Source organism: Labeo rohita, chromosome 25, assembly GCF_022985175.1.
Source record: "Labeo rohita strain BAU-BD-2019 chromosome 25, IGBB_LRoh.1.0, whole genome shotgun sequence".
Taxonomy (NCBI): domain Eukaryota; kingdom Metazoa; phylum Chordata; class Actinopteri; order Cypriniformes; family Cyprinidae; genus Labeo; species Labeo rohita.
In genome coordinates this window covers 11,669,959-11,687,952 of record NC_066893.1, presented here as the reverse complement: position 1 = coordinate 11,687,952, position 17,994 = coordinate 11,669,959, and the positions used below count along the sequence as shown (strand labels likewise).

At 35.1% G+C, this 17,994-nt stretch overlaps 2 protein-coding genes across 7 annotated transcripts in view; one reads left to right on the top strand and one right to left on the bottom strand.

Annotated features, from left to right (window-relative positions):
* The window catches only part of il17rel (interleukin 17 receptor E-like), a 26,523-nt gene extending 15,018 nt beyond the window's left edge, over positions 1 to 11,505 (bottom strand). The window contains exons 1-2 of one of the 2 annotated variants that reach the window (XM_051099718.1): positions 11,452 to 11,505; positions 65 to 127 (exon numbers count right to left, since the gene is read on the bottom strand). Coding sequence is in view for 1 of the 2 variants with exons in the window: in XM_051099717.1 (XP_050955674.1) it covers positions 65 to 127; positions 3,952 to 4,020 (132 nt within the window). In the remaining variant the exon portion in view is untranslated. Of the gene's footprint in view, positions 1 to 64; positions 128 to 3,951; positions 4,247 to 11,451 lie in introns of those variants that run through there. The other variant, XM_051099717.1, reaches the window with a different exon arrangement.
* Positions 6,487 to 17,994, top strand: ube2q2 (ubiquitin-conjugating enzyme E2Q family member 2). Of its 5 annotated transcripts, none has more exons than XM_051099724.1 (13): positions 6,493 to 6,790; positions 8,143 to 8,247; positions 10,430 to 10,552; positions 10,646 to 10,702; positions 10,794 to 10,934; positions 11,501 to 11,585; positions 12,604 to 12,664; positions 12,762 to 12,852; positions 12,965 to 13,023; positions 15,015 to 15,063; positions 15,150 to 15,245; positions 15,327 to 15,393; positions 15,481 to 17,994. In XM_051099724.1, exons 1-13 carry the CDS (start codon positions 6,632 to 6,634, stop codon positions 15,510 to 15,512), a joined length of 1,125 nt encoding a protein of 374 aa, XP_050955681.1. In that variant the 5' UTR covers positions 6,493 to 6,631; the 3' UTR covers positions 15,513 to 17,994. The 5 variants fall into 5 exon arrangements, with proteins under 5 accessions (XP_050955682.1, XP_050955681.1, XP_050955680.1 ...); XM_051099723.1 differs by having other exon boundaries at positions 10,791 to 10,934; XM_051099721.1 differs by having other exon boundaries at positions 10,791 to 10,949.

Sequence of the window (17,994 nt, the reverse complement as noted above, 5' to 3'; positions counted from 1 at the left end):
ACTTAATTAATACAAGCAAAACATTCTAAATTACAAACTACGTTTGGGATAGTAACTGACAAACCTCAGAGCAACTCCAAGCACAGTCCTGGTTCCTCTCAAACCTGTCCGTACGGACCTTGTGGTTCTGGAGGATGAGGAACAGAAGAAGAAGAAACAAAAGACATTTCATGTTCAGTCAGTTTTGACACACGCTGACGTTCCTGTACAAACTTGCTTTGTAGCTGTGAATGACTTGCTGTCACAGTATGCAGCACTTTGAATATCAAACGGGATACATATACAGGGAAATTGCTCCCGCCCACCAGATAAAGAGGGGGGAAAAACGTATCCAGGTATCAATCTCGTAAAAGTTTATAGTTTACTCGTAATGATTTCAGGAAAATTATCTATAACATATAATTATCGTTTAACACACCCCAAAAAGCACTTACTAGCTCATAACGTTCGATTAAAGTTTTATACAGGCGCTTGTAATATAGTTTATGTAGAACTGCATAAAAGTGATGGATCGTTCTTGAACGATTCGTTCATTTTGAACGAATCTTTAATGTGACTCGGGGCGAACGAGTCGTCTCGGGGAGTGATTCGTTCAGTCGCGCATGCGGAACATTCTATTTGATTCTATACTGGAATTAGTTCACCTGTTTCGAGTCTTCGGGTTTTTAAGAGTCATGCGTTCATCTTATGGGGCTGTCACGCGATGAACGAACGACTCGAACCCGAAAACTTGTCAGATAAGAGGTGAAGTGAGCTAATCATAGACTAAAGACCCAGGTAAACAATGAATCAATCTTTTCTGTTTATTATAGCATTATAGTTTTGTCTTGTTTGTAGTGTGATCTACGTTTGTGTAAGCAGTAGATGTGTTAGGGAGGTAACACGTAACATTTTAATTATATTTTGCTAAAATGAACGAAATGAGTCGAAGTTAACTTCCCATCACTACTGCATAGTGTTCTAGTATGCCGCTAGATGGAGACAAATATCAACAGCAGACACGCCTCACGGAAACAAGCGTGAATTTAAGTTTGGATTTGCTACAAAAATACTAGTTATTCCAGCATCATAGTTGTTTTTCACCGGTTTTTCAACCCAAAGGCACAATACAAAAGCAGCATGGATCCTGGTGACTGGGGACAGTGTCAAGAATTACGAACAAAAAACAAACCAGTCTAAATGGGTAATTCCTGGTATTCAGTAACATTTTGGCCTCATAATTTTTGGGAAAAAAGTGACATGTTTTTTATCTTTCTAGCATTCTACCAAAATAGTGACATATGTGACCCTGTACCACAAAACCAGTCATAAGTGTCAATTTTTTTAATAAGCTTTCAGTCGATGTATGGTTTGTTAGGATAGGACAATATTTGGCCGAGATGCAACTATTTCAGTATATGGAATCTGAGGGTGCAAAAAAATCAAAAAATTGAGAAAATCGCCTTTAAAGTAGTCCAAATTAAGTTTTTTGCAATGCATATTACTAATCAAAAATTAAGTTTTGATATATTTACAGTAGAAAATTTACAAAATATCTTCATGGAACATGATCTTTACTTAATTTCCTAATGATTTTTGGCATAAAAGAAAAATCTATCATTTTGACCCATACAATGTATTTTTGGCTATTGTTACAAATATACCCCAGCAACTTAAGACTGGTTTTGTGGTCCAGGGTCACATATGTTTAACTATTAGGAAAACATATTGGTCAAGCTCAGGGTAGATTGTTCAGACACTGGCTGTAAAAGTATTCCACCCTGTTAGGGACATACATAGTTATCACAAAATATTAATAATGTGAATGTTAAAAAATAATGAGTTTTTCCTGGATAGTATATGTGTCTAATGCCATAATAGCATTTTTTTATTCTTGAAACAATAAGAAAACAATTATTGATGAATAGAATATGTCTTGATTATAAGAACAGGTACTTTTTTGTGACCATTTTTTGGCAACAATAATATGTTATAAGTGGTAAGTAATACATATGGGTTATTCTATAATTGTGGGTACATCTCATGTCCGTAAGGTATATTTTTAATATATTTTCATCAATATAAAGCCCCGATGCTTAATTTTTTACTACACAATTATATTTTTCCCAATCACACTATACTGTATGTTGAAAAACCTGTATCTTTTGTTCAAAAATTACGTTCATATCACATACAACCCTGGTATTCATCTATCCGATTTTGTAAAGTTGCTCCATCTGCATTTCAAACATGAAAATGACCTCAAATATAAATTAATTTCATAGTTTTGCCTTCAGTTAGATTAGGTTATCAAGACATATGAGTGTGCGCTTCAAAAATAATAAATGTTTATTGTGATATAACTTGTTTTATTTGTATCCGAAAAACCAGTCAATTAAGTTACCCACTAGAAACCCCCCCTCAAAAAGGAATGGTTTGTCCCATTCTCACATAAGTTGCACAGTATGATAATATTTCCTCTAGAAGCACAATGATGAAACACCAAATGTTATGTTCTCTCTCTTTCCCCTAAGTGTCAAGAGTAGATTAATTGACTGTCAACAGTGTTACCCAAGTATTGTTGCTGCAAATTTTAACAAGACAATTAAACTAAAACATATGTTTTGTTTATGAAAATATATTTCTAAACATACCATATGCTCAGTAGTTCTACGCTTCCATGTTGAGTATAGTCCAAAACACTAAAAATGTCAACTAAGTTACCTGTCAACTGTGTTACCCAGTAAAGGTAACATGGTGGACAGCAGCAAACATAGATGGTATTTTATGCACATATTCCTACAAATCACTTTTATTTATATAACTCTTTATACAATATGGATTGTTTCAAAGCAGCTATGTAAGGTCATGTTTGGGTTTTTGGAAAAAAAGCAAAACGTTTTTCTTCACATTGTCAGATTCTAAATGTACCCTTAATTATAGAATGACCCATATGCTGTTAATGCTCTCTCCTCACACAATAAGACAAAAGTATGCCAAATATTTATCGTTGCTGTCAAATGATTATTCACAATGACTTGTCTAACAGGGTGGAACGGAGCATAACAGGTTCTAACAGCGGATGAGCTTTCCGTCATTGTATCTGTAATGTGTGGAAATGCACCTATATGTTATTGTTTCAAAACAATGCAAAAAAATGTCCAGATTTTCTTTGGGGGAGGGACACAAAAAATAGCTAGGCGTGGTTCCTTACTACAGTCAATCATGATGACAAGTGACAAAACAATTTTCTGTTGAGGTGGCTAAAGAAATAATTACAAATTAGAAAGGACAGACATAAGAAATGATTAAAATAATTTGGTTTAACAAACAAACACAAAAACATCACAAGAAGGAACGGTAATGGACAATGATGCCTTTGTTTACAAGCACAAAAACTTAATATTTACAAATTTCGATTCATATTTTTTTACTCCCTGCTCTGCCTACAGTTTGTGACATTTTCTGCAAAACAAAAAATTCTCACATTAAGCAATGTATTATCTTTTACTTTACAGGACGTCCCAATTTAGCTAAATTCCACATGTTCAGGTATACTGAAACAGCAACAAAATGACTGTTTGTATTAGAAATTAAACCTTAACAATTTAAAACCAAACAATGTAGGGGCACTTACCAAGTACTTTATCAGTCCTTCCAGCATTTGAGTGGTAACCACGCCTGCATGATTTACATTTGACTAATCAAATGTTGATATTCAAATTAAGTAATGTTATTACATCATTTTAAGACCATCCATTATTATCAGTTATTTTTTTAAAGGAGCACTACACCCAAATCTTTTTGTCCCATTTTAGCTGATGTCCCACTCTTGCTGACTTCACCCTACAGAAGTAGTTTTCAAAGTTTTCAAACACTTTAAAGTCTTAAATTCATAAATTATAAATTAAATATAGACTAATACATATTCTAACTACAATTATATGTTACCTTTGCTCTTTGATTTCATACCTTTGTTTGCTGCTGTGACTTTAAGACCTGCTGCTGCTGCACATGAAGTGGATCTGACATGCATCTCATTTTCTCTTGATTTGAAAAAGGGGATATTATTAATACAGATTAATTAAAAACCACTGCATGGATTTTTATCATTATAGGGTAGATTTGTACATACACTGCCAACACATATTAATGTTCAAACAACATGCAAAAGTGAACTTTGCATCTGATGACCCCTTTAAATATTTTTTATTTTCCTCTTTTTTTCTTCCTCCAAGCTTGGGTTCTCTACCAGAGACCTGGGAGTTTAAGGGTTCTACACAGTATTTTATATATATATAGAGAGAGAGAGAGAGAGAATTTGCAATATACAATAAATGCTATTTATTCTGTTAGAATTTCCATCCTGTTAGTTTCACATTCATATATATAAATCTAACAGGGTGGATTTTTTTTAAACTATGTTAGACGTAGCTCTTTGAGTAATCAACATTTAGCTATCTAACCTTTTAGAGATAAACAGAACTTTTATAACTATGTCAGATATATTTTTACTCTTTTTTTGACCGGATAAACATTCTCCATAACTTAATCTAACAGGGTGGAACTTCAGGAGTGTGACAAGCAGAATTACATTTAAAATACTAAAAAAAAAAAAGGGTGGGAGTGAGAGTTGACGCTTACCTCAGTTTGTAAAGTCCAGCGCAAAAAATAAACAATATCACTTCCTGAAAAGGTCTCAATAGAATTGTAGACTATTTTGGAAGGTGACAAAGTATATACTAACAGCGTGGAAGATGACTTTAGGGACAAGGTAAATGTAGGTTAATATAATAATAATAATAATAATAATAATAAAAACCTACATGATTTATATGTATGATTAGATGCAGTTTAGTTTCTTGTGGACTGACGACATGATACAATTGAATGCATATATCAAAAAGATGTGTAAAATACAAAATAGTATTTTTAATATCTATTATCTGTTTAAGTGATAAAGAAGACCTACATGTATAATTTAAGCCATTTCTTATAAATATGTGACTCATTTTAGAAAAAAAATTAGTAAATAAATCATAGAGACAGAAAAGTCACTGTATAACAGGAATGACCCATATGGGATATTGTTGGTTCCTACTCAAATTATTTGTTGTCAAACATCCTGAAAAATAATAACTATTATTGATAATTATTATTTTATTTTATTTTATATGCTGTAGTGCAAGGGGCTGATCTGATATTTAGGTTATTGTTGGTTCCTACTTGAATTATTTGTTGTTGACCATCCTGAAAAAAATAAATATTATTGATAGTTATATTATTATTTATTTATTTATTTTACTTATTTTATATGCTATAGTGCGAGGTGATGGTCTAAAAAATGGGACATTGTTGGCTCCTGTATGAATTATTTGTTGTCAACCATCCAGAAAAATAATAAATATTAATAATTTTTATTTTATTTTATATGCTATAGTGCAAAGGGCTGTTCTCATATATGGGATATTATTGGTTCCTACTCGATTTATTTGTTGTTGACCATCCTGAAAAATAATACATGGTATTGATAATTATAAAATATTTAAAATTTATTATTATTATTATTATTAATTTTAATTATTTTATACGCTAGAGTGCAAGGGGCTGATCTGAAATATGGGATATTGTTGATTCCTACTCAAATTATTTGTTGCCGACTATCCTGAAAAATAATAAATATTATTGATAATTATAATATATTATGTATTTATTTATTTCAATTATTTGATATGCTATAGTGCAAGGGACTGAGATGATATATGCAATATTGTTGGTTCCTATTCAAATTATTTGTTGTCAACCATCCAGAAAAATAATAAGTATTACTGATCATTATAATATATATATATATATATAATTATTATTATTATTATTATTATATTATTATTATTTATTTAAATTATTTTATATGCTATAGTGCAAGGGACTTAGATGATATATGCGATATTGTTGGTTCCTATTCAAATTATTTGTTGTCAACCATCCAGAAAAATAATAAGTATTACTGATCATTATAATATATATATATATATATATATATATATATATATATATAATTGTTATTATTATTTATTTTAATTATTTATACGCTTTAGTGCAAGGGACTGATCTGATATATGGGATATCGTTGGTTCCTATTCAAATTATTTGTTCTCGACCATCCTGATAAAATAATATTGATAACTAGCATATATATTTTAATTTATTATTATTATTATAAAGCATAATTATTAACACTTATTAACTGTTGGTTCAAATTCTGCTCGACCTTCATTTTAAAAACAATTAAAAAAAAATTGTATCATTATATTTAATATTATTATTATTCAGGATGCTGCAACAGAAAAAAAAAAAAAAAAAGATGAAACGCATGCGAGTATGAAACAAAACCAACAGCATCCCATGTAGATACCGATCACCCCTTCCACTCTCTGCCTGGCCCCTCGCACATTATTTTTTGGCGGGCGTTGTTTTCTCGTCTCTCCCCTGCTTTCAGTGCTCCTCTCTCCACCCCCTCTTTGTTGTTTCTCTCCTCCAGCCTCCGCTGTGCGCGCACGCACGCACACAGTCGCTGGGATCAGCTGCGCGCTCGCAGTAGTCCGTGAGTCCCTTCCCCCCGCGGCCTGGCTGCTGATGAGATGAGTGGAAGATGTCGGTGTCGGGGCTGAAGGCCGAATTAAAGTTCCTGGAGTCAATTTTTGACCCAAACCATGAGCGATTCAGAATAATCGACTGGAAGCCGGACGAACTGAGCTGCCAGTTCAATGTGACGGGAGAAAAGCTGCTGATTATTCACTGCAACATCACGGTAAGATTCATCAGCCGTGTGGAGATTACAGGCGAAGCAGACAAGGCCGAGTGAAACAACAACACCCACAGCCCCTTTTTCGACTCGAATGAAGCCATCAGATTGCGAATAAACCATTTAGGCCGACCGGAATCGATTATATCCTCAAAAGGATGTCAGAATCACTGCTAAACAAGTAGCTAGCACGAACTACGTTTAGCCTGCTAGTTGATTAGCTAACAAAGTTAACTGCGTTGGCTCTTGCTTTAACTTTGTTATCCAAACATACTCGTCAGATAATATTCAAGCTTACTTGATCGTATCAAACATGAGTTTAAATAACACATTAAGCGGTTGTTTTATTCCGCGTCGGTGGGATTTTGCAGTTAAATTAACTGTTAGGTAAATTAGCTTGTGTGCTAATTTAGCTAAGCGGATACTTTAGCTAGCTAAACGACGTTTTGGACAAAATGTGTTTTTTGGTCTTGCTAAGCCGACTTTGAGAGGCTATTTCGGAGTATTTATAGAGTAACTTACTGACACATTTTATTGGCATAAACATCTAGTTATAATGTTGAGTAGCTAATTTAGCAGTGATTAGCTGGGTTTGCCGAAGTTCTTCATTTCGCGAGGCCTCTTAAGAAATGCGTAACGTTAGATTTAAAACGACACAACTGTCTATTCTGTTAAATATGTAGTAATTTGTTACAAAGTAACGGCTAGCGTAATGTACAGTTGCTATCGTAATGTGTTATTATGGTTTTAGCAATATTAGCACATTTTCAAACTTCGCGTTTGAGCAGTTCCTGCATTTTCACAGCTTTTTAATAGACAAAGTGTGCATGTATATTTAGTGTACTACATTATTAAAAACGTACACTGTCTGTGAAGGCACCGTGCAAAACGACGCCACTGCAGTGCAACTGTCTGCTGTTTTGTTGTTATTGAGGCCAGTTAGTTTGCTGAGCTTCTGTCTTGGTGTTTGAGGTGTTGTAAGGTCAGTATGTGGTCCTGACAAGCAGAAATCACATCGCCATCATTTTGGCTCTCCCTCGACGGGAGACACAGTGATGGGAGGAGATTTCTAACTAGTGGATGGGAACATAATGTTCACATGATTTTACATGGAACCTCGTAAGCTCTGACACACGCTTCTCTGAAATAAACAGCACTGCACAGATCTGCCATGCTCTCTTCTGGGGTTTCATTAGGAGAGAGGAACCTGCAGAGTTTGATTCATTGGTTTGGCAGCTGTTAATGTGGCTACTTATCATGCGAGTGGCTGAATGCATCTGCTCAGACTTCAGTAACCTTGCGAAAGGACGAAGGGTTTTGATACAGTTCTGACGTTGTAACTCTTGATGTCTTTGTAGGAGTCTTACCCTTCAACCCCACCAATATGGTTCGTTGATTCAGATGACCCAAGTCTGACTGAAGTCCTTGAGCGACTAGAGGATGTCAGAAAAGGCAATACTTTGGTAAGAAGGTGTTTCCATTTCTCTGAGATGGGATTGTCAAAATAAAGCACAGAATAGGTGTTTTAATGTTCACTAAAGTTTAAAAGTTTGGGGTCAATACTATATTTTTTAAGAACTTTTATTCAACAAAGATGCATTAATTGATCAAATCACCGGAAAGGCAATTACATTGCTTCAAAAATGCTATTTTAGAGACACTTTTTGTTCATCAGAAGCAGCACAGCTGTTTTTGTCATTGGTAATAAACACATGTTTCTTGAACAGCAAATCAGCATATTAGAATGATTTCTGAAGGATCATGTGACACTGAAGCAATGATGCTCGAAATTCAGCTTTGCATCAGAGAAATAAATTACATTTTAAAATTAAAATAGTTATTTTAAATTGTAATAATTTCACAGTAGTATTGTTTTTTTGTTGTATTTTTCTCAAATAAAAGCAGGCTTGGAAAGCATAAATCATCTTTAAAAACAAAAAAAAACCTTACTGAGCCCAAACTTTTAAATGGTAGTGTAAATCTATTAGTCAAAATTGATCATTTTGAATATGATCCGAAGGGACATTATTAGCATTTATTCATTTATCTTTGTCCATATCATAATTTATTAAAAAAATAAACATTAAACTTACAATTTGTACACACAGTGACCTGAAAAACTCTGTTATGCACCCTTTTCATAACTGCACCATTTTGATTTATTCTAAATGATAACATAAAACATGTTTAAAAACATTTTTGAGATCATTAATAATGGTTAAATTCATTACAATTATAATGAAAAAGTTTTTTTTTTTTTTTTTTTCTTTGTACACCATTTGACATTTTTATTAAAAATTGTATAACATTGCGCCATAATCTTAAAGCCCTAATCTATTATGAACCCAAATCCATGATTTGGTAAGGATGAGCGCCCCCCCCTTTTTAATCTGAACACACTTTATCTCCATTTATTGTGTATGTAATCCAATGTTTGATGGTAGATTAGTGGTTTTATCAAATTCTACAGAATTGTTTCAAAGTCAGAGTTAGGAAAAAAATGTCTTTCTACAAATTGTATAATATCTAAGGTACACAGTCATTCTTCATAAAGTTTTTAAATATTTGTCCTCTCCCTAAATTTGTCACTACCAAAATGCAGTAATATATAATTTAATAAGATTGGCTCTATTGACCTGTTAAGATTTTGTTTACATCTACCTTTTTTTGCTCTTTTATTTTTAGAGCTCAATCAATAACAATACAGTTTTAACAATATTTCAAGTGTAATTTATGAGATTTGTTGTATTTTGAATCCAGTCTTTCTTTGTAAAAGGCATAGTTGATCATACTGATTTTAAAGTTAAGGATTCATTAGTTTAAATATACATTAAACCAAACACTATCATTACATCTTAGTTGATAATTCAGTATACTAATTTTTGACAAAACATCCCATCATTCAGTTGTGACAGCACGTTTTCGGTAGTGACAGTAATGTCACATACTAGAACACTACTAAAACAAACTAAAATACAAAAAAATTGCATATCTGTACTACAATTTATTTAAAACAAATAAAGAAGTATGTGTTCCCTTTTGTCACTACTGAAACAATGATGTCATGTTTCGGTCTTGACTTTTACAGTAGTGGCAATTTTCGTGAATAACACCCAGAAAAAAACAAAACAATGATGTCACTACCAATACAGTCATGACTGTTTCGGTAGTTACAATTTTAGATACTTTTAAGCCGACACATACATAAAGTTTCATGATTTACAAAGAAAATGTAATTTTTAATTTTTTAAAACTTTACTTTTTTTAAGTAAAGAGATTTTTAAAAACAACAATGGAAAAAAAAATACTAATTTTTTTTTCGATGTCATTTTCATAAGTTGAAATTTTGGGGTTAGGGTTCGGGACAGCCACCTTCCAATTGAAAGTACCCACTAAATGATTACTTTATATATATTAAGCTTACTGATATTTTAAATACTATTGAGGTTTTCAATAGATAATAGAAGGATCTTAGTAAACATCTAAGATTTGAATTCTTAAATGCTTTTTAAATGTCTTTTTTTTTTTGGTTGTGGGACAGCAGTTTGCACCAGTTCTGTAGAATGGCCCATATAAGTTAGCACTAAAGAGAGTTTTTGTCTGTGAGTTACTTACCATTTGTTACTACTTTTTCTTCTTATGCAGCTACTACAGCAGCTGAAAAGGCTGATCTGTGATTTATGCCGACTCTATAACCTGCCCCAGCATCCTGATGTGGAGATGCTGGATCAGCCTCTTCCTGCTGGACCCATCAGTCAAGACAAAAAGGTAGCACAAATCAGCACAGACCTACATAGTCTCATTATCCGTTTTTTTAAGGCGCGTGAGCTGATGCACCCTTTTTGTCCTCCTTCTTCCCAGCATGGAGTGACAGATGAAGTGACATCAGAAGAAGAGGAGGAAGAGGAAATGGCAGAGGTATTAAGCTTTAGGGGAAAGGATGGGTTCCTTATGATGAGAAGACTAGTTGATACCTAACACCTCCTTTTGTTTGTTGCTGTGGCAGCAGGATATTGAAGATCTAGACCACTATGACATGAAAGAGGAGGAACCGGTTGATGGGAAAAAGTCAGAGGACGATGGCATCGAGAAGGAGAATCTGGCCATTCTGGAGAAAATCCGCAAGAACCAGAGGCAGGACCACTTGAACGTAAGTGTCCATTCGGTAAGGTACCTTTTTATACAACTTTTGGGGTTGGGTGGCGCAATATTGATTTTATTGATGCCGTATCCACCTTATTTTTCCTGTAAGAGCGGGCGTGGCCGTTTGTAAATTGAATGTGTCTGGCTTCCGGTGTTATTCCCGTCCAGCTTTACAGAACAGCTAGTTTTGCTGCTTGATATTGCAAATTGGTGTGTCTTACCATATTATTTTAATGTATTACCTTAATTATGAACAAACTGGTTTGCAGTGCAAACAGTTTTAGCATTTATTGCACTTCGTTACTCTTTTCGTTATTTCCCTATGGTGACTTCTAAACCGAAGTCTAACTAATTACCAAAACTTACTACTTCACTGAAAAATAAGGTGGATAGCAATGTCTTTTCTTTATTATTTGTAATACAATGCAATAAAGCACATTTTATTTGCAAATAGGGTTTGCTTTTTTCTATTTGTAAAGTCTAATTTATCCACAGAAGAATAATTTGAAAGATGAAGATTGTACCTTGCAGTGCTGTATATGATCACTAAATGCTTTATTGTTGGTCTCGTAGGGTGCGGTGTCTGGTTCAGTTCAGGCCTCTGACCGCCTCATGAAGGAACTCAGGGAGATCTATAGATCACAGAGTTATAAGACAGGTAATTTTAGTTGTGCATTACAGCATTGACCTTTCTGTATATGTTCCAAACCTTAGCTGCCTACATAGTAGGCAAAAAACTAAAAAATTACAATTTGAAATTGTGCTGTAAAGCTGCTGTCCAGATTTACATTTTTACTCATGTTTGACCTTGATGGCTGAACAGAAGAAATAAGCCAGAGATTTCTTTGTCAAATAAGGTGGAGCCCCATAGCATACCAGTAGTAGTTTAAAGATGTTTATCAGCTGGAGTGAACTTTGTGAGTTTGCTTTGGTTTTGAACTCCAGATGAAATTCATTTGGCCTGATTTTGTTGGAAATGCTGTCTCACCAGTTTGTTTTTTGGTTTCACTTGAAGTATATCAATACCTTAAATGGTTAGTTTACCCAAAAATGAAAATTCTGTCACCCTCATGTCGTCTGTAAGGCCTTCATTCATCTTCAGAACTCAAATTAAGATATTTTTGATGAAATCCGAGAGCTTTCTGACCCTGCATAGACAGCAACACAACTGACACATTCAACGCCCAAAAACACTGTACTGTTGTGGATGTGTCGCAATAAATTGCTGAATAAAGTCGTTTTTTTCTTTTCTTTGCACACAAAGAAAACAAATTCTTGTAACTTCATAACATTATGGTTGAACCACTGATTTCACATGGAATATTTTAACAATGCCCTTACTACCTTTCTGGGTCTTGAACGTGTCAGTTGCGTTGCCGTCTTTGCTGTCGGATTTCATTAAAAAAAAAATCTTAATTTGTGTTCTAAAGATGAACAAAGGTTGTACTGGCTTGGAACGACATGAGGTAAGTAATTAATAACAATTTTCATTTTTGGGTGAACTGTCCCTTTAAGTTGCCTACCTTTTGCAACTGCTACTTTTATGTCAGGAGTGCATCTATGATGACTCAACATGGTTTTGTAAAAAACTTCTCTCGGTTTCCATTAGCTTTATCTTTCTCCAGAACTGTTACAGATCTGTCTGATCCATTTGTTTTTCATTCTGTTTGTTCCAGGTATCTATTCAGTGGAGTTAGTCAATGATAGCCTGTATGAATGGCATGTCAAGTTAAGGACGTAAGTATGGTTGCATAACATCTGAAATACCATGTGGGCTGATAATGGTCTGAATGTTTGGGTCTTCAATACGTAAAATCATTCTCATGTTTTTAAGGGTTGACCCGGACAGTCCGTTACACAGCGACTTGCAAGTTTTGAAGGAAAAAGAAGGCATGGACTACATTCTGCTCAATTTCTCTTATAAAGTTAGTGTTTTGTTTTTTTCTTTGTTACACAAAAACATGCTGATTGCAGATAATTTGATTGAAAGGAGCGATTATGCAACTGAATTTCTGTTTTATTGCTTGCTGATGGCAGGATAACTTTCCTTTTGATCCTCCCTTTGTACGGGTTGTGTCTCCTGTCCTGTCTGGAGGGTGAGCATGAGAATTTTTTCCTAGTAAACAAGGCAGACTACCCTTTTTATGCTAGTATGAGTCAAGATTTTACTATATTTGATGAATGATTACATTTTTTTCCCTAGAGAATAACATGAATTGTGAAAATGCAGTCTTTACATTTTTTTTGCATCAGTTAATGATTTAACTGATGAAATTATAACTCAGATTGACTGCTGCTAATTTAACTCCCCTAAGATTTAAAGGAGTAGTTCACTTCCAGATCAAAAATTTAAGGATAATTTACTCACCCCCTTGTCATCCAAGATGTGCATGTCTGTCTTTCTTTTAGGATTTCTCTCCATATAGTGGACTTCAATGGTGCCCCCAAGTTTGAACTTCCAAAATGTAGTTTAAATTGCAGCTTCAAATTGTTCTAAATGGCTCTAAACAATCCCAGCCGAGGAAGAAGGGTATTATCTAGCGAAACGATCTGCCCTTTTCAAAACAAATTGACAGTTTATATACTTTTTAACCTCAAAAGCTTGTCTTGTCTAGGTCTGAGTGAACTCTTGTTTTTTCCGGTTCATGACAGTTAGGGTATGTCAAAAAACTCCCATCTCGTTTTCTTCCTCAACTTCAAAATTGTCCCACGTCGCTGCAGAAGTACCGACCCAGTGTTTACAAAGTGAACATGCAGATCAAACGCCCTTTACAAAAAAAAGGTAAAACAGTGATTTTAGTGCAATTTTGAAGTTGAAGAAAACAAGATGGGAATTTTTCGACAGTGACTACGCATGTACGTCGCAGAGACGAGACAAGACGAGCATTTGAGGTTAAAGGAACACTCCATTTTTTTTGAAAATAGGCTCATTGTCCAACTTCCCTAGAGTTAAACAGTTGACTTTTACCGTTTTCGAATCCTTTCAGCCGATCTCCGGGTCTGGCGGTATCACTTTTAGCATAGGTTAGCATAGATCATTGAATCTGATTAGACCAATAGCATCTCACTCAAAAATGATCATGTATAATGACAATATTTTTCCTATTTAGAACTTGACTTTTCTGTAGTTACGTTGTGTACTAAGACGGACGGAAAATGAAAAGTTGTGATTTTCTAGGCTGATATGGCTAGGAACTATACTCTCATTCCGGCGTAATAATCAAGGAACTTTGCTGCCGTACCATGGGTGCAGCAGACGCAGTGATATTACGCAGCGCCTGAAAGTGATCGGCAATAAGTTTGTGTAGATGCAGAGTTGCAGCCGGCAGAGTTGACGACTGCGTAATATCATTGCGTCTGCTGCTCCCATGGTACGGCAGCAAAGTTCCTTGATTATTACGCCGAAATGAGATTATAGCCTCTAGCCATATCAACCTAGAAAATCGCAACTTTTCATTTTTCGTCCGTCTTTGTACACAATGTAACTACAGAAGAGTTGAGTTTTAAATAGGAAAAATATCGAAACTCTTTGGTCATTTTTGAGCGAGGCGCTAACGGTCTAATTGAATTCAATGATTATGCTAACCTATAACCTAACCTGCTAACCTAACAGTGCTACCGCCAGACCCGGAGATCGGCTGAATAGATTTGAAAACGGGTAAAACTCAACTGTTCAACTCTATGGGAGTTGAAAAATTAGCCTATTTTCAAAAAAGTGAAATGTTCCTTTAAAAAGTATACTGTCAATTTGTTTTGAAAATGACTGATCTTTTCACTAGATAAGACCCTTCTTCCTCAACTTGGATCGTTTAGAGTCCTTTGAAGATGCATTGAAACTGCAGTTTGGACCTTCAACCCGTTGATCGCCACTGAAGTTCACTATATAGAGAAAAAAAGAAAGACATGAACATCTTGGATGACATGAGATGAGTAAATTATTAGGAAATCTACTACTCCTTTAATACCTCATTTGTGAATGGTCATAATAAAATTATAAAATAAACCATTTATTATTTATTTCTAATAATATTATATAATAATCAAAATTTGAAGAGAAATGCTAAATGTTTTTTTTTTTCTCGTCTAGCTATGTTCTTGGAGGAGGAGCCTTGTGTATGGAGCTACTTACAAAACAGGTTTGAACTCTCTTTGAATTTTCTAAGGTTTGCCTATTGAAATAATGAAATAAATCAGAAATAATTAAATACATTTCTTCTTACAGGGCTGGAGCAGTGCCTACTCAATAGAGTCAGTCATCATGCAAATCAACGCCACCTTAGTCAAAGGGAAAGCCAGAGTGCAGTTCGGCGCAAATAAGGTTCGTCCGACCTCCTCGTGATCAAAAGCAACTAATAATCGCTTGCAGAAATGTTGACTCATTCCCTTTTGTTTTATGCAGAATCAATACAATCTTGCCAGAGCACAACAGTCATACAAATCATTGGTTCAGATTCATGAAAAGAACGGTAGGTGAAAAACAACAACAACAACTTGAAACGAAATGCAGAATTGATGCACTTTGAACTAACTTTTTCTAATGTTTTTTTCTCTAGGCTGGTACACACCTCCAAAAGAAGATGGCTAGGAAGAGCATCGATCTGCTTGCACACTGCAAAACATGGGATATCTGGTCAAACCTTCGCTTTATTTTACTAATGTTTTCACCTCTTCAGCTTGAGTATGATGCCCCCTCGTGTAAGTGGAAGCCATCGGGGAAACGTTTGCCCTCTCACTGTCTGGAATGCTCCAAAATTTGCATCGTCCTTAATCTTCTGCAAGGCTGGACTCTTTGACCAGATCCCATGACGTCTGTTTCTCATGCTCTCTTTCTCTCTTTCTCATCTGTTGTCTTCTAAACTGATGGGATGTTCAGAGCCTTGGTACTAATAAGGCATCTAACATGGCGTTTCGAAATGGTCTGATCAGAGAAAGTTATTTTTGTTGTTGTTTTTCTCGTTTTTGTTGCTTCCCTCCTCACTTTTACTGGAGCATGGCTCTGTTTTGGATTATTACGTAGATGGAGATGCTCAATGAAGATGCTGGATCTGATCCTCTCTGTGCTTTTAAAGGACGTTCTTATGGCCATGGACTTTAAATGGTGGTTTACTGAACTTAAAACAGGATGTGGATGCAACTAGAGACAATGTGAAGACAATGTGCCACTGCTCTTGTATCTATAGAGACTTTTTTTCCTCATGCATTCTGAGTTAACATGTACTGGTACATTTAATGCCGATGTCGTCGAAGAATCGTTACTTGCCACAATTATACGCGTAAGCTTCCTGAGCAACCCCTATGTTAACGATAACGGCGAGGACGAGAGGATGGGGCGCTTATACGACTCTAGCTCCAGATCTCGTTTTTTTTTTCCAACTAAGGATGAATTCCACTCAGTTTCCTTACGCTCGCTTTTAGCATGTGGCTGATCTGACCAATAACGGACAAATGCGAGCTTTTGGCTTTGCAAAGGCGAAGCGGAACTTGCCGTCGCTCCATAGTCGAACAGAGCTCCACTTGTATACTTGTAAATGGATTTGAGGCGTCTTAAATGTGGTGTTTATGTGAAGTGGGGGAATTATCCGAGTTGTTTTTACGAGATTTGGGGACTCGAAATGGGGAAAAGGTTGATGTTTCTCAAAATAACGGGGGTATTACCTTAAAAAATTGTATTTATATAAGTAATATGAACATATTTTTTTTTTTTTTTTCGATTTTGTTCCCACCCTTAATTGTCATTTTCATCATTTCTGCTCAATTAAAACAGCTGTTACAGATTGAGGTTTACATTACCAATGGACCTCATGATCAGCAGTTCTTCAATGTAGAGTTTGTCCGTTTTGTGAGCATTGATGGATTAAAAGAGCGCAAGTAATACTTTTTTCATAGCACAACACTACAAGAGCACTGTTTCTTTCCATGCCTGATGGGCAGTTTTCACAATACTCAAGGCGTTGTTTATTTTACCTCTTGGATTTGAACGACCATATAACGTATAAAGTCTTAAGAATGGTCAAAGCTTCAATGGCAAAAGAGTTGAAAATACAGCATACCTCCCTGCTTTTTTTGTCTTTGTTTTGCAGTGTATTATAAAACTGGCTGTTGAAGGCGTCTCGCAATTGTCATTGAAAACTCAGGAAAATTCATTCTGTTTAAAAACCTTTGGTTTGTTTTTTTTGGTCCGTTTGCTCTACTTATCCACTTCTCTAGTTTCCAGAAGCTAAGAAATTAGGATTTCCCGGCTTGGTCGCTATTTAGTATTTTATGATGGGCCTCCATCGTAAGAAGTGTTAAAGGCCAATGGTGATTTAGAAAACTCTGGCTATAAAAACGTATCGGATTTCTATGTTTACCGAACTTGAGTGCTCAATCAAACTCCACTTGTGTTTTTTGTTGTTTCTCACCCCTCTGATTTCATCTTTCAGTTGTAAATATTTTGGGACATTTGGGTTTAGTATTTGCACAGAATATTGTGATTGTGCCTCTTGGAGTTTGAACTTCGTCCCATAACAGACAGGCTCTTGGATATGTGTATCGTTGACATGGATGCAAATGTAATCTTTTCCTCCAATCACATGTAAATGTCATTCAAGAGAGCCACTGCAGCAGGAATGTCTTGAATAACTCAAGTATCTGCTTTGCAAGTAATTGCTGCTGTTTTGTTTCAGATGTGCTTGGTCTTGAGTTTTCATTGGTGAGATTTGAAAAAGCAGACATCTCTGATTGGTGTTTCTTCGGCGGGTGATTCATCTCAGAAGTACATCTGACATCGCATTGACCAAGGTTCCTGTAACTGACGAGTCTTTCTTCTGTTTCCTTGTCCGAACAGTAATGACTTTTTGTGTTGTTTTTTTTTTTTTTTTTTTTCACACCGAACATGAACCTCACAGTAACCATTAACAGAACTCGTCTTTGGTGCCATCTCATGGAATGGTTCTTGAAGTTCACACTGTTGGCATGCTTTCTGGGTTCTTTTTTTTGTTAGGTTTTTCCATTACAAGAGAATTTTGACCATGTACAGTATATTTGTAAACTTGCATCAAGTTTATGAATAAAGAATTTTACGAGGA

Excerpts from the sequence above, each read along its gene's own strand:
- ube2q2 (XM_051099721.1), top strand. The coding sequence starts at position 6,632 with ATGTCGGTGTCGGGGCTGAAGGCCGAATTAAAGTTCCTGGAGTCAATT. Across the intron at positions 10,553-10,645 it reads CCATCAGTCAAGACAAAAAG|CATGGAGTGACAGATGAAGT; the intron begins GTAGCACAAATC and ends CCTTCTTCCCAG. Across the intron at positions 10,950-11,500 it reads TGAACGTAAGTGTCCATTCG|GGTGCGGTGTCTGGTTCAGT; the intron begins GTAAGGTACCTT and ends TTGGTCTCGTAG.